Below are 27,288 nucleotides of genomic sequence, written 5' to 3'. Positions count from 1 at the left end.
CGCATAGCCCACAGGGTAGCGTGGCTACCTACCTGGAGCAAAGCTGAGGCTGGTTCTCACAAGTGTCAGTAGAGGAGGGACCATGCTTGCTGGCCATGAGGGGGCTAAGAGCTGAGGAGGCACTAGAGCTCGTGGCAGAGCGAGAAGCTCCTTGCCGCTGCTCCTTTCCCACCATTTCACCTTCCCTTCCCACGCTCACAGCTGAGCTGTTTTCTCTTTGCAGGCAGCAGGAGCCCTGGTTTCTGCTCATCCATGACAAAGCCATGGGTTAGCAGCTGCCAAATGCTTTTAAGACATGCCCTCCTCTCCTTCTGCTCCGTCATCAGCCCAGTCAGGCAGGTGCGGGTCTCACTGGCAGCCCCCTTCCCCCTGCTTGCTCAGGGCAGTGCCTTTGGGGTCACTTCTGCTGGGATCCCTCTTCAGCTGCAGCCCTTACCCATCTCCCACATTATGGGGTTGGTGCCAGGAACTGGAAGATCCCAAATGACTGCACTGACATAACCCGAAACCCATCCCAGTTGCTAGGATGTGAATCCAGGAGACCAGTGCATCTGGAGCATTGGAAAGCCACAAGAAGGCAGAGCAGGGGCTGAAGGGGCTGCTGTATTTCAGTCATACAGACCGTCTCCTCCTGAAACATCGAAGGCAGGGACCTGCTTGGGAGCAGCAGGCTCTGGGAGAGGGGTCCCTATGGAAACTGGGTTTACCTTCCTATTTACCAGTTCTGCTGAGCCATTACATGTATTTTTTTCTCTCTTTGAATATGATAATAATGTGTATATTATTGCAGCTGGATACATTAGGGTTTTTTTTCTCCTGAGCATCCCTGCTCTATGCCCTTCAAACCTGTTACTGCAAAAAGTCCCCTCTTCTACTTGACTTTGCAGAAGAGCGGCAGGACCACCTTCCCCCATGCCACCGCAAACAGCTTTACACAGGAAAGGTTTTTACAAGTGAGAATTTTGCAGAAATGCAGAAGTTTCTCCAAGCCGACCCTATGCTCACCAGTCTTGGTGCTTCTCGGGCTCAGAGCTGGCTGGCTGCTCTGGAGAAAACACAAACCACAGTCTCACATGGCGAGGGGAAACCTACAGAGTGGCTGCTGCAAAGTGACCGTCCTGCACCTAGAGGACCAGACGGGGTTTGGTAGGCCAAAGGGAGGGAGAAGGTGGGGCGTGCTCTCGCCGAAACAAGCGAACGGGGATATGTGCATCCTTGTTCTTGCAGCCAGAGGATCCTGGTACTTTGAGAACGTGAGTAGCTTTTTTCTTTGCTTGCTTTTCTTTGTACACACCACCACTAGGGGACGTTTTGTCATCACGTATCGCTCGCTACACAATTTTACTTTTCCTTACAGTGGGGTCATGCTTTCTTTGCAACCTTGGTGCGCATCTAGATCATGGAGCGGATGTCTGTATTTTGTAGGGTTTGTGGATGACCCAGACTGGCTACAGCTGGGAAGAAGGGAAGTATTTATTTCCCCCATTTCTTCAAAGGAGTCCATCTATCAATATTCCTTATGAAGTAAGGCAGCTGGTTATTTCACAGCTTGCTGGAGCAACGCGGGAAAACTGAGGGCTGCCTCTCATTTTAGTGTTAAGTGCCAAACACAGACGCTGCTAGAGGTTTTGTGAAGATAGAAGTAATACACAGCCACTGCAAATCAAACTGGAATGAACATCAACAGCAGTGATGCATGTTAAGTATTTTCTGAAAGAGCAAGAATACCTTCTAGACTAAATGACTGAAATCAATTGGCAAAACTCACATTTCACTCCTTTTTTCCATTCTCATCTCATTTGTCCTAGGATAACTGACTGGCTTAACCCAAGTCACTACCCACCCACATACCGATACACTTTTTTTCCTTTTCTCCAATGCAGACAGAGCAGCTGGTGACTCTTTGGATTCTCTTTATTGTCACAATTGCTGGAAACACCATTGTGCTCTTCTCTACCTGGAGGAGGAAGCGGAAATCCCGAATGACCTTCTTCGTTACGCAGTTGGCAATCACAGGTAGCGTACGGGAGGGGAAAGGGCATCTGAACCGCACAGGAACCACTATTAAAATGGCAAGTCAGCAAATGCAAGTTTTGTGGTGGAGAATTCAATTGACACCTAATGTCCAGCCGCAGCTTGCCATAAGGCAGATGGATGACTGCTTATCTTAGGGCTCAGTCTACCTCTGATGTTGTAGATTGCTAGATGTAGTTGCTAGATGTAGTAGTTAGTGTCTGTGTCAGATGCAGCAGCTGCAACTCATTGAATTCACCGGATCTTATCTTCCGGTCTGAATTTGCATCCACATTTCCTAGAAGTTATGTACCCAGCTGTTGTCTCAGAACTCTTTAAATTACACTAGTTTAAGATGAATCTCTTGTGTTTTTCTGCTAAAACTCTTTCTGAAGTACTTTGTAATGGTATTGCTCCATCAATTACGCTCTTGCATTGAAGAGTGAAAATAACCTCGTGTTGTCTGGTTTAACCAAGTAAGAGAAATATAAAAATGTGGGAGGAATGCATTTAGCTAATTTTTTTTAATGGAAAAAAGGAAGCTGATCCAAGAACTTTGTAGTTTTTAAACAAAATGGAAAATGTACAGAAACCTGGTTTGTAAAATATCAATCTCAGCAACTAGGAAACAAAAGCATAAACAGCACACTGTTTCTCTGTGGCCTTGAATGGACTAAATTTCTGGGGGGGTTATATTTCCATGGGGAATATATGTGCTATTTCTATAACAGTGTCCTGCTATTAATCCTTGCTTACAAGGCAGCTGTGTTGTATTGCTTGTATATATAGGATATATTTGTATGCTTTCTGTTGCTTTTTTTTTTTTTTTTTTTTGTAAGATATGTTAGGAATTTCAGCAGTTTTCCACTAAAGAGCTATGTGATATTCCAGCAATATTGCATCCTCCTTTGGTGTCTGTTGTATCTTTTTTTAAACTGGAAAAGTGAAGGACTACACTCCCCAATTTTCAACATGCACACTTCGCAAGTAAGTGAATTCTGGCTCACAGTCTCAACTGTGTCTGACCCAGAGCTTGTGCCATTGGAAGAACCACTGTCAGCTGAAACAGTTAGACCAAGGTGTGCAAAGCCATGCAAAGGGACAGTCCTGTAACTATGGGTGATGTAAGGATTATTGCAAGGTAAGGACGTGAAAGTTTGCAGAGTCCTTTTCTGAAGTGCTGATGGCTAGTTTTCCTATTTACCTGAGAGTCATCCATAATAAACCATTTCACTTCTTATCTTGGTCCTGAAGTCACTTCCTTCGTGTGCCAGCGGTATTTTCCGTCAGGTTGTTGATGCAGCCTCACAGCACAGTCTGGAAGCATCAGTCACAGATCAAGCATTACAGTGTTCACAGGAGTTTCAATATAGCCAGTCTCTGCTCAGGGAGCTCCCAATCCCAGATGAATATACAGAAGATGATAAAAGGTAGGCAACCGCGCAGTAGTACAGGCAAAGAGCAGAAAAGGTCTTCACAACTGAAGTGCCAGATGGACACCATCCATTTTTTTACCTACCATCATCAGCAAGTAGAGTACCAAGGGCAACAATCACGAGAAGGGCTTTGGAAGAGAGAAGGATGGAAAATGACCCTGTGTGTCCCTAGTACAGAAGGCATAAGGACTGGGTTCACTGCCAAAGCAAAGGCACAGATGGTCCATACAGCAGCATGGTGCCAGAAGAGAGGTCCTAAGAGGGAAAGCTCAGCTAAACAGCAAAGGGTCTTGTCCTAGTAAGAAAACAAATGTATTTACTGCAGCAGAGAAAGAACGGCCATAATGACGTGGGTGTCCAGGTCAAAGGAATAAGAAACAGACAGAAATGTCTGGACCAGGATAGCCCAGGAGAAGGCTGGTCCACATGAGCTGTACTAGGAGGAGGCTACTCCTGTTGCTACATTGGGTAAGGCCCCAGGTGGGAATTTTGCCATTTTGGAATCAGAGGAAGAGCTGGCTTTTTGGATTTGAGTGGAAGTGGATAGAGAGTTATTCACTAGGGGTTCAAATACCATCTGCATGAAGGGAGGGTAAAGCATTGCAAGTTCAGTTTTGAGGGAGCTGGAAAATAATCAGTGGCAAAGACAACAAGGCAAATATCCCACTACACGTGGGCAGCGAATAGTGCTATACAGCTGACGTTGCAATATTGTCCACGTGTTCCACTTGGGGATTCTTCTGACCTCCCCTTCCCTAAAATTATCCCTGCGTTTTAAATTCAGAGCTTCAAAGTGCCTGAGTTCAACAGCCTGTTCCATTTCATATTTCAGAAATTCACACAGAAAACTCGCTTGACATTCACATCTGCAATGTTAAAAGAAGTAACACCAGCTTGAACAGCGAGGCTCCTTTCAAGCAATGTTGACTTCTTTTTTGTGATGCAGGAGTCAGAACTCTAATTTATCTTCCTGCACCAAGAGTTTCTGTCAGTATTTTGGCACAAAAAAATGACTTAATTCCTGAAATGGAGCCATTTCACTTTCTTATCTTCAGAAATATTAATAAGAACAAAGCAAGCTGGCAACAGTCATCATCCTTTCACAACAAGTTATGAGGTAGACGGAGAACATTATGAAAACACTGGCTTGTCACATTGCTTTGACATGCCAGGCATATTTAAATCCTACCAACTAAAGCCTAATCTCCTGGCAAACAGTTTCTGCTTAGTCAATATTACTACTTCCATCTATTTTGAGATTCTTGAAATATTTATTATTTCTGCCCCAGTAGCAGGGAGAAGAATAATGGATATAGCTTTATCAATGCAGGCATTTCAAAGCCATTTAAAAACTTTTTGTCTATTGATCTGTGGCTGAATAGTTGAGTAGTGTCCTCAATTCTCACATCTTCCCAGTAATGTAGCACCAAAACGAAATTAAAATATAGCCTTCGTGTTAGAATAAACAAGGTATTCAAAGCAAATTGTGCATAATACATGAATAGGAAATGAGCACTGTTGTTCTCCTTGACTGGTTGCCAAGCCAGATGCAGAAGAGAAGTAACTAACTGATTGAGGCTTCTTTCAGCACCGCCAGAATTCAGTGTTTCATCCCACTCGGCAAATTCAGAGATAAGACTCATGCTGATCCCTTACTACACCATAATTCAATGCGGTGCTCAAGGCTGCAGGGATCCGTAGGAATGCGAGCAATCCCTTCAACTTCAGTGTCCTTAAAGATATTGCTGAAGCTGTGATTCAGAATATTTTGTGTTAAATATATGTCTATACAATGCCTGTGTCAGTACCACGTTTAAGTCTGTGCTTAACTCCCAGCTCATGCATAAATCTCTTTGAAATTATCTGGGAATTAAGCACTAGGAAATCTGCTAAGAGTTAACAGCTGAGTTGAACAATAGTATTAATCACTGAGCATCAGCTAATTTAACAAGGAGGAATAGTGCCGTATTTGCCTTGTGTTCAGTTTGCTTTCGGCCATATTCCTTTTTCAGAAAAATGTTTTTCTTAGAACCAAGCTCATCTGTGAAGACTGAAACTAAAGCTAGGTTTCCTACAGATTTCTATCTCCAAGGCAATTTATTTTCTCAGAAAGTGTAAGCTCTGAAGATTACCCTGTGAGGAGGGTATTTCTAAACACTTTCTCCCAAGTAGATTTCTTCTGAGTTTAGCACAAGTTACGCTTATGGCATAGCTGTCTCTCCTGGCAGGAAACCTCTCACATCACCCCTTACCTGGTGCCATTTCACATAACTTCAGAGTCTTTGTGTCTTTAAGATATTTGCCTCTGACTAAATTCACCGGGCGGTTCAACATCAAAGAGTGAGGTCTGACAGATGGGTGTGTCCACAGGCATTGTATCATGCTGGAAATTTTCCAGTGAAATATGGCTGTTTTCACAAAAGATGGTTTGTCGACACATTTATATCCATTGAGATCACCAAGCTCTACCAAATTAAGGCCTTCTTAATTCTGCTATCAAAATGTAAAAGCAGCGGATATGAGCATGTATAAAACACAATTATTTGAGTGGCATTGGACAATGAATGTCATTTATTGGCCAAACAGTCCATTCAATAAAAATGGTTGTTATTTGATCAATTCTAAAATCAATCAAGCAAATACATTAAAAAACTCAGCTGAAAAGTATTTTGCTTCTCATCATTCCTCATCCAGCTTTAACTACTACTCACAGAGGAACGTATTTAAGTTCTATTTAATGACCAAAAGTTCATAGCTTATTGAGGTTTTTTTCCTCCAACATTAACATCTAAGAAGTTGGAGCTGGAAATGTCATGACCATTAGCCCTGTGAGTTTCTCTTTCTATTCCAACGTTTAGCAGAAATCAGTGCCTTAAGAACAGTGTTAGATTTTGTCTGTGGTTAAGGTGAGAAATACGTGTAGGCACTTTACCACATGCCTAGTTTTAAGCCATAGGCTGATGGATTTGGTTGGAAATACATGCTCACTTCAGTATTGCTGTGGCGGTCATGAAGAGAGAAAATAGGAAGAGCATCAGCTAATTCTATATTAGCTTACATATAAGCAGAAAACAAAAAGACAACCTGTAAAAATATTTAGCCATAGTCTGTATTATGATATAATACCAGATCCTAAGGCATGGCTTGAGAATGACATTAAAAAGAGAAGGAGGTATTTTTAAAACCATCTCTTTATATCATCACTGCCACCTTCTTCAGTGGCTCCCAAGCTGGACCACAGGATGCCTTGGTCCTTAAGCAGCTGCACTCATTTTGTTCAGTGATTAGTAAAAAGCCAATATGCTGAAAACTTGCTACAAGAGGGTTAGGTGGAAACGGACCCTGCTGAAGCAAGGAGTGTTTCTGTGCTGCTTCTGCCCAGACAGAGCATGCTTGTGGGACTAAAACCAGCTGGGCTCAGCCACCGACTTTTGGGGTGGCTAGTTTAACTAGTTTGCTAGTTAAATGCATTTAATAGGTGCATCTAGCTCTACTACTACAACAGCTAAACATGAACAAACACATGATAAGTTGTCCTTCCTTTCTTCTTCTTTATTTTTCCTCTACAACAAAACCATTAAGGCACTCACTGCTTTAATGAACTGTGCCTGTCCTTCAATATTTTTCTTCCTTGTCTATATGACTTGAAGAAATGAAGATGACTTGTTACTCCCTGATCTGTACAAAAGCTTAATATAATAACACCATTACCAAAATTATCATGTAGAACAATATTAAGAGATAATTGTCTCAGTTCCAGCTTTTAATCTGGAAAATGGTACTTGTAATATTTCTGCACTTCAGAGAGATCACACATACGAATTCATCAGTTTTACAAGTACCTTAGACATCACAGTGATTATGAGCATTGGAAGTTAATTGCATAGAGCCAATTAGCAGCTAACTCAGCAAGTCAGCTTAATGGAGGTGGACTGTTGGCAGCCAAAGAGCCCATAGAGTTCCCAGTTATACTGGAAAACTTATACCTTGCCAGCAGGGTCTTGGCGGGAACCTGCCATCTGATTTACATGATTGCCCACTCAAGAAACAGATACCTAATGCAGAATGCTGAAAGGAAACAGTTTCTTTCAACAATTCCCAGAAATCCGTGGCTTTCTCCCGTCTGCACCTCTATTTTCTGCTACTTTGGGGGGAAAAAATGAAGGAAAGGTGAGAGGCATCAGTATCCTCACCTGCAGAAAAGAAGACTTGGAGGAAGTTACAACTGGACTGCAGAGTTCATTGATAAAATTAAGAGAGGGATATCTGCATTTCTTACGTTCGTTGTGTCCTAAAACCTCTTGAAAGTGTAATTAAAGTATGGCAAAGAAAGAGTCTCTGCTAATGGAACGTCAACGCTACATGTTCCTGTCACTACTGCGAAGGATATGTATAAATTGGGAAGGAAGGGTGTCATTTGTTAATATTTCTCAGTCAGGGACACTGAAATTTGATGGAGTACCCAGTGGCAGCTAAATTCCCCAATTTTGGAAGCCACCGGGTTCCTAACGCCTAGCCGGAAGTCCAACAACTCTGCAAGTCACCTGAGTGTACACACAGCTTGAAAAACAGGGAAAGAAATAGATTATATCCACCTTTCCTCTGCAGGCTAAAGAAACTATTGCATTTAGTACAACTGTTCATTTTGCATTCACAGAATAAATGAGAATCAATTTACCAAGAGCAAAAATCGTCTCCAGTAGTAAACACAGCAATATTAACATTACTTATTCAGTGCATTCTATGAAACTATGTCGAGTTCTCTGCACTGGGAGTGAATAAGAAAATTCATTGCATGGCTGCGTTAGTTGCCTAGAGGAGAAGCAATCGTTTTCCATCCCGATTCTGCCAAGAAGACTAATTCAGTAACTGGAAAACAACATAGGACTTACTTTAAGTTAGGTATGTATTAGTGTACCCAAACAGAGACATAATGCAGGATAAGATAAATGTGGTCACTGCCTGCAACACCCCATGGTAGCACGTGGCCAGCCGGATTTGATACCCATTGCCATTTCTGGTGATTTAATACCACCTAGGGGAAACTCAAATTCTCCTTTGAACTTCAGCTCGGATTTGAAGATGAGTCATAGTACCGTAGATCATAATAACTGGACACTGACACTATACAATTCCAGTTTGATATTATGAATCATGGTTTTCTATACTCTTAGATTTCTTATGTGAACAGCCAGGAATATTTCTGTATGTCTATATCTAATCATTCTTGTCTGCCGATGTGGTTAATCAACACAGGATTCCATCTTTCCCAAGGAAAATAGAAAATACCCAGTGCATGCATCCATCTTAAAATGCATTTTCTCCAAAACCAAGCCAGAAGCAGATGGGGTAAAAAGCAGGATATCCGCAGAAGTTAGGCCAGGAAACCAAGACTGAGCATGAGCATCAACACTGAGTGACAGAAAGAAGCTTCATGCAAAGGGGGAGACATAGTCTATTCAATCAGGACCTCTGTTTCAGTGTTTGGTCACACAGCCAAAGGGAAACAGTCATGGAAAAAAAAAAGTAGATTTCATGTCTTAGAGGTGAAATGATAAATCTACAGGTCTGACATAAAGAACTTGGCATCCTGAAAACACATAGCTCCAATCCATTCTGGTAGTGTAGGAACAGCAAAACTGGGACTAGCACACAGACATTTAGTCTAGTTACACAACTGCCTTGTGAGGTTTAATGTAAAAGAAACTGCTTTTGGCGCAAAATAAACTCCTTGAAAAGGTGAAGTTATGCTCCCAAAAGACTAAGGGGTCTAAGAGAAAAAGGTGGCCTTGAAGGACTTGCAGTGATCCTGTGTTCAAAGGCAGTTGGGTTGCCTTTGCCTCCTATGTACGTGGGCAAGAGAATTGGAGTCAAGGAAACAGAAAGACAAAGAAACAGTGATGGAGCTGATCTCTATGCAATAGCCAGAGAGTTTTAGTCTAGAATATGGTACCCCAAAATGCAGGCTGGTTAGTGCCCCACCAGGGAGCTTTTGTAGAGGTGAGACACCCAAAGAGTGTAGAAATGAGCTGTAGGTTTGCTGATGACTACTGCTTCTGCTTTAGTTTCCAATTCACAGTGTTTTTAACCAGCCTGGACCCAAGCTTGTATACTCCATATTTTGCCTAATGCTCACGTATTCTTAGATACCGTCTTAAGGGCTCACTGGAAAGTCCAGGGCTGGACACAATATTCGTGTTTGCTGCGACTCTATCCATTGTCGCTCACTGCAGTAGGAAACAGTAGTACTAACACAAAAGCAAAAAACCATGAAGTGCTGTATCTATAACAGTAAAATGCAATGTCCCTCCCATTAGTGGAAGTATAAAGATAATGAGCTCTCTGAATTTGCTACTGGAAGCAAGAATGGTCGTCCACTTAAACACCCTGTAATGATTGTTATTTATATAGCCTACTTTAATCTTACAAATGCAGGAACAAGAGGCCCGTGATTCATGGTTTGTAATTAATGTAATCACAACCCACTAGGCAAACATCCTTAAACCAGCATTTTTCAGCCTGTTGTCTCTGAGCAGTGGTCTTCAGATCCCTTACAGGTAACAAAAAACATTCTGCAGCATAGCTCCAAGCATAGAGCTGAAGTCCCTGCAGGCAAGAACTGATGAAAAAAACCCTTCTTTCCTCAATGTGCAACATCTAAAACTGTACTAAATTGTTCCAAAAGGGGACAATTTGTGTGTTCATCACCCATAGGTGCTCAGAGCAGGATTTTCAAAGTGCCAAGTGATATAAACTATATCCCTTCTGCAGCTGCAAAGTAGCAGACACACTGTCCCAGCTTGCTAGTAGCTCCAGTACCAATTTCGGTGTAGGATTCATATCCTACATGATGTGGGTTTTTTCTCACATTGCACAGAGAAATCATTTTTAGCTTTTATTTGGTGGAGCCATGACATATTCTCAGTAGAGGTGTGGATTCCTGTACAAAGAATTTGAGTCTTTCCTTATATAACCTTTAGGGACTTAATAGGCTTTAGTCCACAAATCCACCTCCTTCTAAAGCAAAGAAAAACCAGCTACAATACACCTATAAATATTCAATACAGTACACAATGATTATTCCTTTACGGTGTATATGTATGTTTAAAATCACAAGCAAGCACCAGCCTTCTGTCCCTAAGTCACCCTGGAGTGCCTCTGAATGCCATCCCTAAGGATTGGGCCCCTGGACACTCCCACAATAGAAATAATAATATTAGTGGAACATCTTGTGACAATCCTATCTCCCCAAATTCACCCCAGGTCATACATTTTTAAACTAAGATGGAATCAGTCGCTCTGTTTGCTTTTCCTGGGCAATAAGTCATTTCTGAAAGGATTAAAAAATGATGAATGGACTTTAGGTGCCCTATGCACACAAAGGCACTGTCTTCTCATTTCGAGAGGCGTACACACAGCCTAAACTCCATTCCACTCACCCACCTACAGCTTTCCACATTGGAGATCCACATCTGCCATTTCTATTGTTTTAAAAGGAGCTGTCATCATTTCAGATCTTTGCATACAAATGCTTTTCCTGATGAGACATCTGTGAAACTAAAATGGACATTTCCTTCCAGCCACTTCCTGCTAGCAGGTTCCCCCCCGCCCCCCCCCCCCCTTTCACCTTCAATGTAATTTCTCTACCCCTGTACCGAGACCTGCACTGTGCAGCTAAATTACTGCGCCGTCACAGCGCCGCTGGTACCAGGGAGGCTGTGCGGAGATTATAAAGGCACGCCTGGCCAGCCACGGCACTTCTGAGGGCTGTAAAACAAAAATACAATGTGATCTGGGTGCATATGCTGGAGTGACCAAGCAACATTTGAAAGAAACAGCAAAAAGAACGATGAAATCCTAATCTTAGTAACTTTTCTAGTTAGCCTAGTGAAATGTGAATTAGGCGAGCATCCTCAGACACAGAGCTAGGTGGCCGAGTACTTTGTTGACAACCTACGTTTGCAGGTCTTGGCGCCAAAGGGATTTCAACCTGTGACCTTCTTCACCTGAGGAAGTTACTGTTATGTGGGGCATTGCACCTTTTGCTTTATACAGCACCGTTATTGGCAGGGAGGTTGGGGGGAAAGCGCTCTCTTAGCTTCTTGCCATGTGTACAGAAGGAGGTCTAAAGAAAGCATACAGCTCAACATCAGTCCTGGGAAGCAGAATGGGACATAACTGTCAGAGAGATAATTGGATTAAGTTTCATGACTACATTCTTGCACACTGGTATTCATTTTAGGGATTATTCATGCCATCTATTTCAGGCGCCTCAGTGTAGGTATGTAAGATACAAAGTCACTCACCCTGTGCTCCATTTATAGCCAGTAGAGGAAAACACTCTGAGCTGCCTTTAAGTTTCACTGACTTGTACAGAAGGATTCAATTCCTAAATTTAGATCCCTAAAGTTGACTATATAAAAGCCTCTGGTGTTTGTACGTCACCAAATATGTCAGGATTACTATGCAACTTTGACAACTAAGAAACTAATCTCCCACCATTTCAACCAGACCTCCGGAGGCTCTGACTCAAAACCCATCTGCAAATACAAAGTTTTGGAGGGAAGGTATTTCTCAGAACTTTTTTATTTAGTTAGTTTTAAGCACAGCAAGGCATATCAACATGTTAGCTTATGGAAAGGGCATGATTATTTCTTCTGTGCTCAGCTCTGTTTCTAAACAGCCACCAACTTTTTGCCCAAACTTTTCTGGGCTTTTCCCAAAAGACAATTTATTCAAGTGCCGTCTAGAAAAAAAAGTGTAGCTTAAGTGACAAAAGTTATCCCGGACCTGTGCAGTAACACTACAGCTGCATGATTAACCTTAAAGGCAAACCTTTGCTGTGCAGGTAACTGCCGTGCCCTGCTGCATTAGCAGAAAGAACAACCTGAAATTCCTGAAGGAGGCAATGTGGATATGGATGCATTTTAGCAGATTGTTCTGTTTCTGCATGCATTGAATAGACACGCACGCAAAAAGCTTTTGTCAGCGTTAAACTGAGGTGGCTATAGCTACTCCATAGCCCAGACTTCGAAATCCAAAAGAAACTTGCACATAAGTCATGTATTTCTGTACTCCTCTTAAGTTAGGTGGGCAGTAGCAAGAAAGAGAGAAAGGTGAAAACCTGCTTAACAGGAACGGGAATAGTCAAAATAGGATGGGAATTACATCTGCACAAACCCCCAGACATTTCACTTCCAAGTCAGACTTCTTGCTACTTCTTAAGGAATAGGGATAACAACACTGAAAAAAAGCAGTTGGTTGATCACACCGATTTCTTAGACCAAGAGGTTACTGATAATGAACAGAAGTTCTTTTCATGAAGATGTTTGTACTTTCACTGTAAACTAGTGAACGGGAATGATAGATAAAATATTACCTGAACATGGCAGAAGCCTGAAGACTCAAAGTGGGGAATAGAGGGGTTTCAGCACAAGGAAACTGTTTGCTTTGAAGCTGTAGGAACCTGAAGAAACATGACAAAAAGAGAAGTTTAACTATGTCCTAAGAAAAAAAAAATACATCAATATTTTACGGTTGTGTGTTTGTAAATATTTTTATGAAGTCATTTATGAACTGAAGAAATAATGTTAACAATAAAAATCAGATTCCATCCACTGGATGTGCCAGGACAGCTTTTTATCTACTGGGGTTTTGGTGTAACCTTACCTGTGAAGATGAGTAACACACCTCTGCATTGTAAAATTATGTCCTATGGATGGATATTTTCTAGTCTTGAATGAAAGAGCTGATTTCTATCCATTTTCGTTTCCAGCTCACATAGGCAGGGAGAAAACCAGGAACTGATGTGGGAGTGGGGGAAGAGCTTTCTTAGAAATTGAATTTCCCATGCTACAGAGACAGGGATTGTATAAACACTGGTTTATGTGGGATTGCTGGAGTTGCTGCTATGTTACTACTAAGTCCAGAAAAACAATTTCAGGTATATTAAATATGGTAATTTCATACTGCTCATTAGGAAATAGTCTCTCCAGTGATATCTGATAAGTTGACTGAAATGCTAGAAATGTCATTTGTTGTTCAGTCTTCTTTGTTTTAAGGAAACACACAAAATATTTAAAAATCAAGGGGATGTTCTCTCTTATTTAAAGTTTTTACTGAAAAACTGCAAGGCCATGGACCTTTTCTCATAGAAGTCAGTAGCAGATCCCCTCCAAAAGGGCCAAAAAGTAAAAGTGGCTTTCTCTGTCAGGCCTAGCATGGAATCAATCCAATGTCACCACTTCTCAGGTCAGCTTTGTACATGACCCTGGAAAAGTGAGGGGGTTTCGGTGTTTTGTTCACCTCTCTGAAAGGGCAATACCATATCACCTCTTCCATCTTTCATTTACAGAATCAATTTAAATTTGTGTCCCTGGATTTCGCTGACAGAAGCACATGCAGGCACACAGCAAGCCTGACAAATTTTAAATACTGAGCTTGTTAGATGGCACAGCCCATTTGGAGTAAGCCTCACAGTACTGGCTGCCTGGGACCCATGAAAACTGTACTGCAGCACTGATCCACTCACGCAGTGCATGCATTTCCAATCCCTCATCATCTCCCCTGATGTGTTTTTACAGTGCTGTGAATTCAAACTCCCTATGAAACACTAGATAACTTTCTTTCTGTCTAAGAGTTATTAGTGGCAAATCTCATTGCTCTAAGTCAGAAACTATCATGAAATTTTAATGCACAAAAGACAACACAGTGATAAAACTACACACCTGAAATCCTTGCTTTGCAAAGCTATCGAATCTAATATGAACGTGGCAGCCACATCAGTTGTGCATCAACCTAGTTTCTCTGAAGGGTCCTCTTATAATATTATACTCAAAATCATACCTCTTTCAGATGTTGAAGCTTCTTAAACAAACAAATCAGTAGTGTGTCCTGTACCTTTGCAACCCAGCCGTAAGCAAAGACTGTCTCTAAGTCTCCCTGCACAGGTATGCTAGCTTGGCAAAGTAACTGAAACCCCACAAGCAGGGTGTTCATCAAGTACCTCCCAAATGCCTGGTTTGCCTTTCATGTGGTAAATAAACCAGCTGGGTTTGTTCAAAATATGGCACCTTTTTCAACCCTCACGTGCATTATTATCTCTTTTCCTGGAAAAACTTGTCCAAACAGAAGTTTTGAGTTTGAGGGCATGTAGCACCTCAAGTAATAGCAATGTGGTTGTAGAGTGGGTGAGACAGAGTTCAATGCTGACCACCTTGGTAGTTGGTGGAAATCAGCATGAAAGTGTTCCGCACTGTGTCTGGGGCAGGGGAATGTGCGTGTGTGCTATACCTCAAGTATGGATTTTTGAAAAGCGATGGTATTAAAACTGCATGTTGCTAGCTTAATGTAAGCACGTGTCATCTCCAAAGGCATGCAGCACGGAACAGCTAGTGTGCTTAAAATTAGACTTCAGCTCATCCCTGCTAGCCTCTTCTGGGTACAGTGGAAGCATAAACTCCATCACTGAAAATAACTTTTACGTGCTTTTTCTGGGAAGAACACTCACTCTCCTATCTAGACAAAAGCTATCAAATTATCACTTATCAACATTTAGAGCTGGGAGCGGGGGATGGGGAAGGGAGCAGTGGAGAGCAGGAAAAGAAGGCAGTACAGTATACTATTATGAAAGGGAAAGTACGTTCCACTAATACACCAAAAGGGAAAAAATGAAATCGTATGCCCATAGAGAAACTGTTATTTGCAATAAAGATCTTGAGGCCAACTGAAAAAATAAAGATGTTGACAATTTGATACTGACTAGACAGGTGCCTGTTGTCTGCATGAAAGTCTTAGATATTCCAACACATTCTGCATCTTTTTTAACTGTGATTTGCAGAAATACTTCTCAGGCTACAAAACCCAGACCCTATAGGCAGTACAAAGTCAATGCTTAGTTTACAGCAGAAATAGGTAAGATTAGAACAAAGATGAAGACAATTACAGCAAACTTTACAACAAACAAAATCTACAATGAGGAAAAGAATACACTGAACCTGGGGTAGCTGCCATGGTGGGAAGAGTACCCAGCACGCTCTGAGGAGTCATATAATACTCATGCAGCTGCTAAACCCTACAGCAAGTATTTTTTCTCTCTCCTACTTGGGGAAAGCTGCAAGCCACCTGCACAGGGTCTGGTTTTGGAAGAAAGCACATCCTCAGATGAACTCCTGGTTCTCTAGGTAAAGGAGCAAACTCAGAAGTCTGAACATTAAATTCATCGATGTTGCTGAGCAAGGGATTACCTTAGGAGAGAAGACGGCTGCTTAATGCATCCAGAAACTAAAGCAATATGCCAACTTCCTCAGTGAACACCGAGGACATCTTTATAATAGCTCCATTATTATTTTACCAAGCGAAGCTCTCACAGCAGATGGGCACAGAAAGCTTGCTTTGCCTCTGTGGCCTTCACAGCTCTCCTGGAGCCCACATTTGTGGGACAGACTCAGCATTAGTAGGTGAGCCAGGGCACCTTTGCAGGACTGGACATCTCCAGAACCTCTGTGGTTTGGGAGGAGAACACTCACCGGTACCAATGAGATGCTTCAGCATGCTCTGAGAAGGTTCCTTGTGTAGGAGATGAGAGACAACTCCAAGAAGAATAGATGTGCCACCTGCCATTCATCAAACTTCCCAGCAAATGAGGCTCAGACACCCATCTTCTTGAACTGGGGGGAGAGTCAGAGTCACGTCAAACCAGTAACTGACAGGAGAGCACAAGCTGTCAGCTGGAAAGGCACGGCAGTAACTCCAACAGAGCACATCTCAATCTATTATAATGCATTAGAAGTATTAAAGCACTTCAGCTTGCAGAGTTTAGAAGTTATGAGCACAAAGGGCATTTGCCTTTTAATAATGTTTTTATGAGCTGCTTGAGTGGTTTGCAAGCAGTTCAATATCCATTGCTGCATACCATTACTGCTGTATTTTCTAGAAGACTGCTTGGGAAACACAAGAAAGAAAACGACTGTGATCAAAGGGAAATTACAATACACAATTGCATTTCTGTGAACACTCTACCCGACTAATACAAATAGACTGGAAAAAATTGTTTCAACAAGATCCGTCAGAAAAACAAAGCAGTGCTTCCAAAACCATGCCCCTTACAGGTAGGCTTTTAAATAACTCTGTGCTTATGTCGTTTATAATGTCAATGTAAATTTGAAAGGATTTGGAAAAGGAAATGGTTTTGAGTTCTTTTATTGGACCTCTTTGTGTGCAGATAGTGTCACAAACAAAATATTTTTGCTCTTGCTCAGGACTAATTTGATCATCCTGAAACGTCACAAATGAATTGAATGCCTACTCTTGCAAGATAGCATTATGCATTTTCAATGGTATTTCCAAATCCTTAAACGCTCACTCATTAGTATATCAAATACATTTTCCAATAAGTGCTTTGGCACGTTAGCATTGTTTTCAGCACTGTTTCCACATTTTATGCTTTGCAGAATTTATGCTTTGCAGAAAATGTTCTTGAAAAGATAGTGATGTTATAAATTCATCAGATTGCTGGATTTATACAGCCTATGGTTTATGTTATCTATTTCTTCTAAGAGGTGGCTTAAAATATTCACATCCCTTCTTGGTTGACCATTCTTTGCTCCAGAAGTGGAGAAAGACACTTCGATCTGCATGAAGCTTTTCCAACAGAGTTACATTTCTGGTGTGAATTGTAGATAAATACAAAAGTTCATATTCATTCACTGTTTCAGAAGACATTCCAATTTCAGAACTCTACTAGGATGCTGACTGAGAGGATGCAGAAAAGGCACAAGTAAATTGATTTTAGCTTTCAAACGAGAGTTGTTTACACTCCTTACACTCATCAATCTCATTCAATTACTCGTAGGGAAAATCCAGGTTTCTGGTTATTCATCTCAAAGATACCCAGACCTTTTTGATCAGGAAAAAAAAGCCAGACATTTTGAAGAAACAAGTTTCCTTTATCTTTTTAGCATGCTGTGGTTTCAGTTTTGGGCTGGGATTGCAACCTTGATGCAGCTGCTGGCTGGCTTAGCCCTTGAGCCAAAAATCACGTCAGCCAAAGACACTTGACATGGGTGGGAAACTCTAACACCATTTTAGCAAAGCTCTGTGCAGGTCTCGAGGGCTCTGTGTGCCCTCATGTCAGTTTGGGGTTGAACTGTTTGGGACCTCAGGGAAGGAGCATGCACATACAGTGCTGTCAGAGAGGTCTGACTTGGCCACACCAAGGAACGTTTGATGCACCATGTCCGTGCCATGCCACAAGCCACAGACACAGTGTCAAGGATGGCATAGGCACACCTGCAATTTATACTACTTCTGCTCAGCTCTGGTGAGACCTCACCTGGAGTACTGCCTTCAGCTCTGGAGCCCCCAACATAAGAAGGACATGGACCTGTTGGAACGAGTCCAGACGAGGGCCACAAAGACAATCAGGGGGCTGGAGTACCTCTCCTGTGCTGAGAGAGCTGGGGATGTTGAACCTGAAGACAAGAAGGTTTTAGGAAGACCTTATAGCAGCTTTCCAATACCTAAAGGGAGCTTGTAAGAAAGATGGGGACAGACTTTTTCTTAGGGCCTGTAGCAATAAGACAAGGGGTAATGGTTTTAAACTAAGGAGGGTAGATTTAGATTAGATATTAGGAAAATAGTTTTATTGTGAGGGTGGCGAGACACTGGAACAGTTTGCCTGGGGAAGTTGCAGATGTCCCATCCTTGGAAACATTGAAGACCAGGCTGGATGGGGCTTGGAGCAACCTGGTCTAGTGGAAGGTGTCCCTGCCCATGGCAGGTGGTTGGAACTGGGTGATCTATAAGGTTCCTTCTAACCCAAACCATTCTATGATTCTATGATTAGTAACATGCCTTGGGGAAATAGAGCAGCAGCATCTCTAAGTTTGGCTGGACATTGGTCATGTTTAGTACATCTTTTCACAAACTACTTTCTTCAAAGCAACCCGTTTTTTGGACAAGGGAGAGTGCAAGAGGAACAGTTGGTTTAATATTCCTATCACGCTCAGCACACACTGTGCGGCACAAGGAAATGTGAAGGGCAAGAGGTGAACTCAGGGTTGTCTTTGGGGCCCCAGAACAAAAGTAGACATTAGGATGGCTGATATTTTGATAGCCTGTCCTGTGTCCTGGTAGTAGTCCTGAATATGCTTTGTAGATATGCAGCTAAAGGACTGAACTGTATATTTTTTATATCTGCAGCAGTTGGCTTTTGCTGCATCAATTTATGCTGGTTTATAGGAAGGCTTGATTCTTGTTTTGACAACTACAGAATTGTTCTGTGGTCCTGAAGGACTGATTATGGTTTTCCTGCCTTCAGCCTGTTTCAGACATTCAAATCCTAATGACAGTTGTGCTATGTTTGTTTTTGTTTTTAATAAAAGGTGCTTGGCAGCCAAGTTGTATAATCCTTTGGGTCCAACATGTCAGCATTAAGAGGGGAAGTGGATTTCTTTCTGAATTGCTTGGAAAATGTGTTGCCTCTAAATTATACAGACTTGTGTGCGATTCCCTGCTGAAAGTACAGGCAGGATTGTTGTCTGATAGAGGGGATTCTTATTTTACTGTTACTCTATGTGAGAGTTTGACTTTTGTTGATAAACGAAGGCTGATGTGTGGAGTTTTCTACCTGGCGTCTTCATATACTGGTGGTAAACATCAAGCGACAGGACTGCCTGAGCACGGTGCTGCCAGCAGGATGGCCATAAGGATTATGCTTTACTTCAGAATCGTCGTTTAGGATCTCATTAGCTCCTGTTAAAAGACATGGCTTTAAACTTTTGACATTAGGCGTACAAATACATCATTAACACCTTTTAGTCCATCATTTGTACTGCAGCATTTGTAATTGCAATCGAATGGAAATTATGCTGGAAATAGCCTTTGCATGCAGTAAAAAGCACTCAAACAAAAAACTGCATTAAGAAGGTAGGGACTTTTCCTGTTCCCTTCTTGCATATTAAAGCAATGACATTTATTTATTATTCTGAGTTGCACTGTCTTTGTGCCTCCAACAATAAAACACTTTTTCCCATCTTCCAAAAGGGCTGTAGGACAAAGCACCCAACATCTTCATGCAGTACTTCCTCACCTGCCAGTCTCTACAACTCACATTCACATGTTTTAGAGGTTTTTAAAGGAAGTGGAAAGCCACTTCCTTTAACTGCATTGCCTAGCTGGTTTCCAAATGCTTGCAAAGGTTTAACAGGATTTATGGAATTCAGGTCAAAGATACCACATATGGCACTACAGAGGTTTAGTTGTTCTAATAAGACCAAATGCTTAGAAGTCCATTTTGGCCAAATTCAGTCCAATTATAGGAGTGATATCCAGACCATATGTAATGAAATCTTCAGCCTGTTCTGACATTGCAGTATATTTAATGGAAAGCAGCTCGGCGTACATTTGCATGTGCTACCTTTCCCACAGAATTTTACAAGGCAATTCTCCAATGAACCTTACCAGTATGCTTTTGTTCATGCTATCAGCCAACACCAGGGGAGACAAAGCAGGTACAAAAATGGGAGTGAACATTGTTCTACCATTCTGCAATTGCAAGCCTAAGGTTGGACAAAAATTGAGCTGCAGCATGCAATATCACTGCTTGAGCATCGTAGGAATCTGATTGACAGTTTGCTGTGACAGAGGAAAGAATTATTCTTGCCATTCCTAGTTAGACTGAAGTATCTACATCAACAATATCTGAGCCTACTAAGACAAGACTGTAAGAAGTGCAGGTATTTGATGACTATAATGAGCAGAATGCTTGAATGACACCAACAGAAAATATTGCCAGGATAGTCCATATTTTTTGTGTGAGAATAATCATGCAGATGCTGTTGTGACCAAGATAAAAACATGCAGTCCTTAAAATACTTGAGGTAAAGAGCTGCCAAAAAGGATCAGTAAGGGGGATTCGGAGAAAATAACAAAAGAATCTATGTACAAGATGTTGGGGAAGGACAGAATTAAAATGGACTTGTTTGGTTCTTGGTATCTTAGAAGGTATATTTCTTCTGGGAGATACTAGAAGTACAGACACCACTTGAAATAAATGAAGTGGCAATGAATTACAAATGGGGTGATTTCTATGCCCTTTGAGGAGGTATGTCCTCATTTTCCAGTGCTTAGGTAAGACAAGCTGATCCACAGGAGCTTATCTTCTGCATTTACACTGAGGCAGCCTCCCCTATGCAGTTTTTTAACCCCCACTGCTTTTATTCTTTCAACTATTCTGCTTTGCCCGAAGGAGAAAAGAAGAGTTAAATTAATGAGTTGCATTTGAAATATACCTTCCCAACAACAGTGAGAACTCAAATAATAATGATTGAACACTTGTTCTTACTTAACTTTGACTTACATATTCAGGCATGCATAAGTCATATGTTTATATACCTAGAGGAGCTTGATTCCTATTTCAAAACCTACAGCCACAGAACTCAACAAAACAGGAACCTTAACTATGTTTTTTGCAGGTTTGCTGTTACCTGTTGCATTAGCAGCTGCTGAAACCCTTTGTCCTCTCTTCAAACCCCAGTGTGAAACTATATTCAGCTGATTTGATATGGTCTGTTCAAAAAATTTCTCTCTTTAGATGTAACTTCCCACTGAGCAACTGCGGACAACAAAATAATATTTGATTTAGTGGGAAGCGGGAACTTTCTCCTAACATTCAGAACTATCATCAACTTCTTCTGCCCCTGCACATCCCCCCTAAGGGGAACTGCCAATCCCAAACCAGGGTATTGGCAGAAAAAGGGGGCATTTGAATGTACCTCCTTCGCCTTTACTTTCCTGACTGGTTCATGATACATCCTGATTTTACAAGAAAACAATTCTTCAATCAGTTCTTCACTTTTGTGGGAGGAACCAGTTTTAATGCATGACTGAAAACCGCCACTGATGTGGATGACCTGGTGGTCTTCCTCCTTGCTTACCCTCCCCTGCATCTGACGTGCTGTTCCAGTTGTCCCGCCTTGCGGTGGTGGGTGCCGTGCTCCCTCCTGCAGCTCCACTGGTTTGGTTTAGACCCCTGTGACCCTCCAGCTGTGTCTCCGCAGCAACAGTGGGGTGGGAAGGAACGGTAGGAAGAAATTTGTTAGTAAAGGCAAATGAAACAAAACCTCAATGCTCTTCACAGTGGCAGGGCATACTGAATTTTAATTCCTAGGCGTCTGCTCTCCAGCTGTCTTGTAAGTGCCGTTCTTAAGAGGTGAACAATGTGCAGTACATGCTTTTCTCAGCCCTTCATCTTTTAGCTTGGATGAGCTCTGGAGTGAGGCTGGAGCCTCACTGCATCCACCTTTCACAACATCTAGCTAACAGGGCCTGCCTCGTCTCAGAAGGAGGGGGACCTCAGATCAGAAATGTAAGAAAATCAATAAATAAATAAAACACTCACCCAGCACAACAAAACTTCTTGTACCTTCCTATGAGACAGAAAGAGGAAAAAAGCATCTCTTCTGCCATGGAAAAAAATCCGCACAGCTTTAACAGGGAAAGCGAACAGGTTTCCTCTTGAAAAATTTCAAGTGGGTTTTGTTTCAACCATTGCATTTTGTGTTCTGCTTGGGGCTGTCAGGCCTGAAGGAGAAAACACAGAGAGCAGCACAGTGCACAGCGCTGGTGCGCGCGGCGAGCCTGCCGCCTCACGTGCCCGAGCACAAGCACCGCAGCGGAACAGAGCAGGTGTGCTTGCTGATTCCCCCCGAAAGCTTCATGCACCCTGAATTTGGGCTCTTGCTTCTCCCCATTTTTCCAGGGATTCTTTGGCAGAGAGCTGGGACCCTTGCACCGCCTAACCAGCCCCATCTCCAGCATGGTGCCCAGGTGCTCTGCAGTGCTGGAGCAAGGGGCTGCAGACAACCACCAGCTCAAACATGGCTGGAGGGACTGCGAAGAGGATGGATTGGCTAACAAAGGGTGAAAGCGTGAGGGCAGCCCTCGCCCCTGGGCCCGTAGCAGGCTCCCGTGCAGCTCCTCACTGCACTGCAGCTGCACTGAGAGGCACTGCACCAGGCTCCTGCGGGCTCAGTGCCTTAAGAGATAAATGCAATCATTTTAAAAGCATCTTCTAGGTATCTTGCGACTGTCTTCTCCTAGAGGCGACCAAAGCAGGCACACAACCTGTTTCACCGTCAGCTGCTGAATGACAGCAGAGGGCTGGGTACGTTTTCTAGCTAACGTGGTCACAAAATTATTCCTAGTGCAGCAAATAATTGCAAAGCCACATGTGGTGTTTTCAGTAGCAACCTCAGACTAAGGGAAGATTGGGAGTAAGGACTTAATGAAATGAGCTGCAGGCATGTCTGCGGGAGGTAGGGAAGCTTCTCCTGCAATCTCTTCTCTGTGCCTGTCCATGAGCCAACCTGCCACTTCAGAAGCTCTAAGTACACTTAAATTTAAATTGCTTGCACCCTCAGGTCTGTTACAAAATTAGCTAGAGGGTTTACTAACTTGCAAGGCAAGTTCATGGCACTGTTATCTGACAGCGCATCAAGCGTGATAGAGCAGAGCAGTAACGGCTGCCTCTTCACTTCAAAAATCATGGACAGGACTTTACCACTGTAATAGGGCAGTGATGCCATTTTTGTTTTGAAGGGTCCATCACTTGCGCAGGTGTTAGTAAACTGCTGCTACTGAAGCTTCCAGAGGGTGTGCTCTTTGGGAAGTCGTAAATGATGGGAACGCACATGGTGAGGTCCAAAACCAATGAGCCATGGGAAGTGTTCTGCCCCGACAGGGAGCTCGCACTCCCTGTCTTGCCTTACAAAATGCTGCTGCTGCGGTGCCTTGTGCAGCTCGTTGCCATCAACAAAGCAGAACAAAACATTCCTCCTTAAAATGGAATCGCTGTGTAAGTGACATGAAAAGAGCGATGAGGTTTCAGTAAGAGGTACAGCTTCACCAAAAAGCCATGGATCACCACATCCAACTTAATAGGACTGTTCCCATCGGGGGAAACAATGATCAAACTGCAGCTCAGATGACATGTGGAGCTTTTTAACCCACCACAACTTACCACAAATCTGCTCTCCACTTCTGACAGAAAAGACTTTCAACATCTTTAGGGTAAGCGTCTTAAGGGAAGAGTGGTGTCAGTACTAATAATCAAATGATAGAGATATTTTCTTGCAGATTTGCTGGCATAGATTTCTCTTCTCACCTCCTTAGCTGTAACGAAAGAAATATCCTGAAAGTCTGCACAAGGTACATCCCTTTGGCAATGCCATCAAGTCAATGAATTTGTATGAAGAAATTAACTGAGACAGTTGTAACCTGTCTCTATTCCCATGCCAGATCGCTAATTATGTCCATTTGTTTTCTATAATGGACTTCTATCTCTGTGGAGGGTTTTTTGCCATGAAAATTTGTTTCACACAGAGCAACAGCAAGCCTGCATTCATATTTGCCCCTCCAAGGGCAGTGGTTTTCACATTTTTATGCCCATCAGTCACACGAGGCAGTGCCCACCACCCAAGTTGCTGCAATCACCTCCTGACCCGAGCAGTTCCTGTGCTCAAACGTGTAGAAGCAATGCCTGTACTCAGACATGCCCATAAAAAATCCACAGGGATTTTGCTAAGCGTGACGGAGACTTGGGTAAAATTGGTCTTTAGGGTCCAGCATTTTCACACGTCATTTCAGTACCTGCCGTATTTCCCAGCCATAGTTGCTGTAGCACAGCACGTTTCAGTGTCCTCTAGGAACAATAGGGTTTTTCTCCTTCTTAACTGTTTTCTTGGTCTTTTTGATAAATGCTGTTTAAAAATGCTGTATTTTGAAACACTGACAGGTTTGGAAGGGCAGATACTAGTTCTGCCTCTGAGGGCTGGCTGCAGCCATGGTGGTGGCAATGAGGAGGAAGCTGAAGGGTTGCAGACCTGCCCAGTCCATGCAGCTCCAAGTTGTGCAAACCCCAACAGTCTGTTTTTCCCTCCCTCTGCACCCCAGGCAAAGCCATCTTTCCCCTTACCTCCTTCTACTTTTCCTTATTATTGAAGTCTCATACATTTTTTTTTTCTTTTAATTAGTTTACAGAAACTCCACTGCCCCTCAAGAGCGAACTGCTGCCATCCCCATCACACTAGTGCCATGTCTCCTCTTCAACAAGGAATCATTTTGTCTGCATCATTTTGTGAATATACATTTGGCTTATGTTAAATGTCACAAACTATTACTTGCTGGTATTGTTATTTTCTATCAAAAGAGTATATATGTCATTAATTGATTTTCTGCCTATTTTTCTGAGGAATTAAGTGAGCCTATAACCACACAGTTGCCTAGCAATGCAGACACAGAACCACAGCACACACACCACTTCTTGGTAAAAAAAAAAAAAAAAAACAAACAAACCCACAGGTGTATTAAAAAAGCAGTGGCAATGACAAGCTCGCACACAGTTATAAGAGAAGGTTGATTAGCACTGTTTTCAGGAACAAATTTTGTGCCATTTGGTCCAGGAACATTCATCACAAACAGAATGCAAGGATCTAATACGCAAGCCACCAGCATAGCAAGGACCAGTGAGACAGCAGCTCTAAACAAGGTTTAGAGCAACATACCGCCTATGTTGGTTTCCTGTACCTGACATTTACCGCTTAGGATGTCAGTGATGTAATCCAGTGACAGGCATCGAGGTGTAGGCTTGCCAAAAGCAACCAGGGAAGGTGTGATCTGCTGAGATCCCATCACTGAAACTAGCTGGCTTCTAAACAACATCCTCGATTACAGCAATTCAAATTACATGACTAATGAGGATTTCAAGACACTGTGATCGTGGCTGTAATTGCATCTCAGATGATACGTGGGTGAGGAGGACTCATCTACCAGTGACTACAGCTCTGCTGGTAATTCATGGTCTGTGTATCAGATTTGTAGGGCTGGCACACTGGAGCTTTGTGGGAAAAGGGTTTGTAGGCTTAAGCAGTGTTGGGAAGGTGTGCAAAACGTGAAGTCTAATTATTGCGGCTGCAATGAGCAGGAAGAAAACAGAGTAATGAGCAGCACATTTGTTGTCTAAATCACTAATGAAGGTTTGCATCAGGCACTTGTGGCACTGGAGGGGGGGAGTACACAAAGCAAGAAATGGCCAGGTGGGACATGCAGGGCAAGAAGTGCTGCTAATCAGTGGAGCTCGCACGTACACTTCACACAGGGGTAACCAGTTAGCTGACTAGAGATTGAATCATAGCTGGGTAACAGAAAAAGATGCACAGAAGCAGCAGATTGGAGTGTATACAGCAGGGAGCAGTAGCACAAACTATTTATCATAATCTGTAGGTTTGCTGCATTTCTCCTGCATTCTGTTAGATCACCGGCAAGAGGCACGTTATTTACTTGGTGGCCCTGTGTAAGGTAACCTGTGCCTGCATGACAAATCCTCTAAAGGTGTGCAGTTGGGTCAGACTGTGAGAGTCTGGTCCCGTGAAGAGATGGGATAAGAAACACCCTCCGGAGCAGGCAGCAGAAGAGCAAAAGAGTAAGAAAATTTGCTCTGGTACCCGGTAGGATCAAAAAGACTAGAGATTTCTGAAACCTGCAGAGGGCATAAGGACATTGTGTAGGAGAATGTTTCTGTAATTAAAGGGTACTGAGAAATCTGGCTAATTTGGTGCATGCACACAACTGGCTGCATCTGCTCTAGCACGCTGTGGGTGCTGTGCTCGGGGAGGGCACACGCTCAGAGGAGGGCATGCCAAGCCCTGCACAGCAAGTCAGAAACTCAGCACAAAGAGCTCTCCTAATGTACCACCAGTGACCAGAGCTGAGGCTGCCAGCACCTTGCTTAAAAGCCTCAACAGCCACCTGAAAAACCTCACTCAAAGGCTTTCAAGGCAAAGTTTCGAGTTGCCTTTAAAGCTCCCAAAGTCCTTAAGGCTATAGCTATATTAGTAGGCGATGCCGTGCCGCGGGAACATCTGTAGCATGATAAAGATGGAGCTGATATCCACACTGTGCATTTGGAGGGAGGGGTCTGCTTCAGCTGAGTAACCCCCCCTGCACGGTCCCTCAGCCTGAGCACTGCCTGGCAGCTACATGGTGTGGGGTGCATGAGGGGCACCCCTGGACAACACCTTTGGGTCGAGCATCAGCTGAAGCAAAGGTTCATTCCTCTGTGGGTTCACATGAGCCAGTGAAGTGGGGGCCATGTACAGGTTAAAATACATGCTCCCAGTGCAAACTAAAAAGCTGATGTGGGCATATGCTGGAAGTGTGCTTCTGGGCCTGCCCAAATTCCTTACACCCAGCAGGCAACCACGGACCTGGTGTCCTGGAGGCCACCAGGACACTGGCCCACCTCTCAGCTCACCTGCAGGGTGCACCTCCAAAGCACTCTCCCCAAGCATTGGAAAAGGATGGCCAAATGGTGGTGAGAAGAAGGAAATGAGAAGACAAATGAGGTGCCCTCCCTTCTCCCTCCCTCTGCCTTAGAAAGCACTGACACGGGTGGGGGGGAGGGCAGCCCCTGCACCCTCCTTCTCTTCTGAAGGGAAGCTGAACCCCTATTTACCACCTGCTTGGCAGATGCTCAGATCATCAAAAGCTGGAGGATACCCTGAGGTGAAGCTCTATTGATGTGTATTACTTTGAACCAATAAATATTTCATTACTGGAGAGAGAATATGAATCAATAATTCAGGCGTAAGGAAAGGGGAAGGGATGGGTTTGAACCACGGCTGGAGGATGCGTTTCACTTTTTGAAACACTTACACTCTGTGGTTTATTCAAAGACCACCTTAATTATATACACACCTACAGTCTTCCATAAAGTCTTAAAGCCACTGTACTCACCAGAGGAACAACCATCCCTTGCCCCATCAATGAGCGCTAATCAATG

The 27,288-nt window shown here is 43.0% G+C and overlaps 1 protein-coding gene across 1 annotated transcript in view; it reads left to right on the top strand.

Moving 5' to 3' along the window:
* The window catches only part of NPSR1 (neuropeptide S receptor 1), a 59,552-nt gene that overhangs the window by 11,184 nt on the left and 21,080 nt on the right, over nucleotides 1–27,288 (top strand). Inside the window, exon 2 of the mRNA XM_040593765.1 lies at nucleotides 1,884–2,016. Coding sequence (XP_040449699.1) covers nucleotides 1,884–2,016 — 133 coding nt within the window. The remainder of the gene's footprint in view (nucleotides 1–1,883; nucleotides 2,017–27,288) is intronic.

The sequence above is a fragment of the Falco naumanni genome, chromosome 4 (assembly GCF_017639655.2).
Source record: "Falco naumanni isolate bFalNau1 chromosome 4, bFalNau1.pat, whole genome shotgun sequence".
Taxonomy (NCBI): Eukaryota; Metazoa; Chordata; class Aves; order Falconiformes; family Falconidae; genus Falco; species Falco naumanni.
The sequence above is the reverse complement of the archived record's forward strand: the minus strand, read 5'-3'. Positions and strand labels throughout refer to the sequence as shown.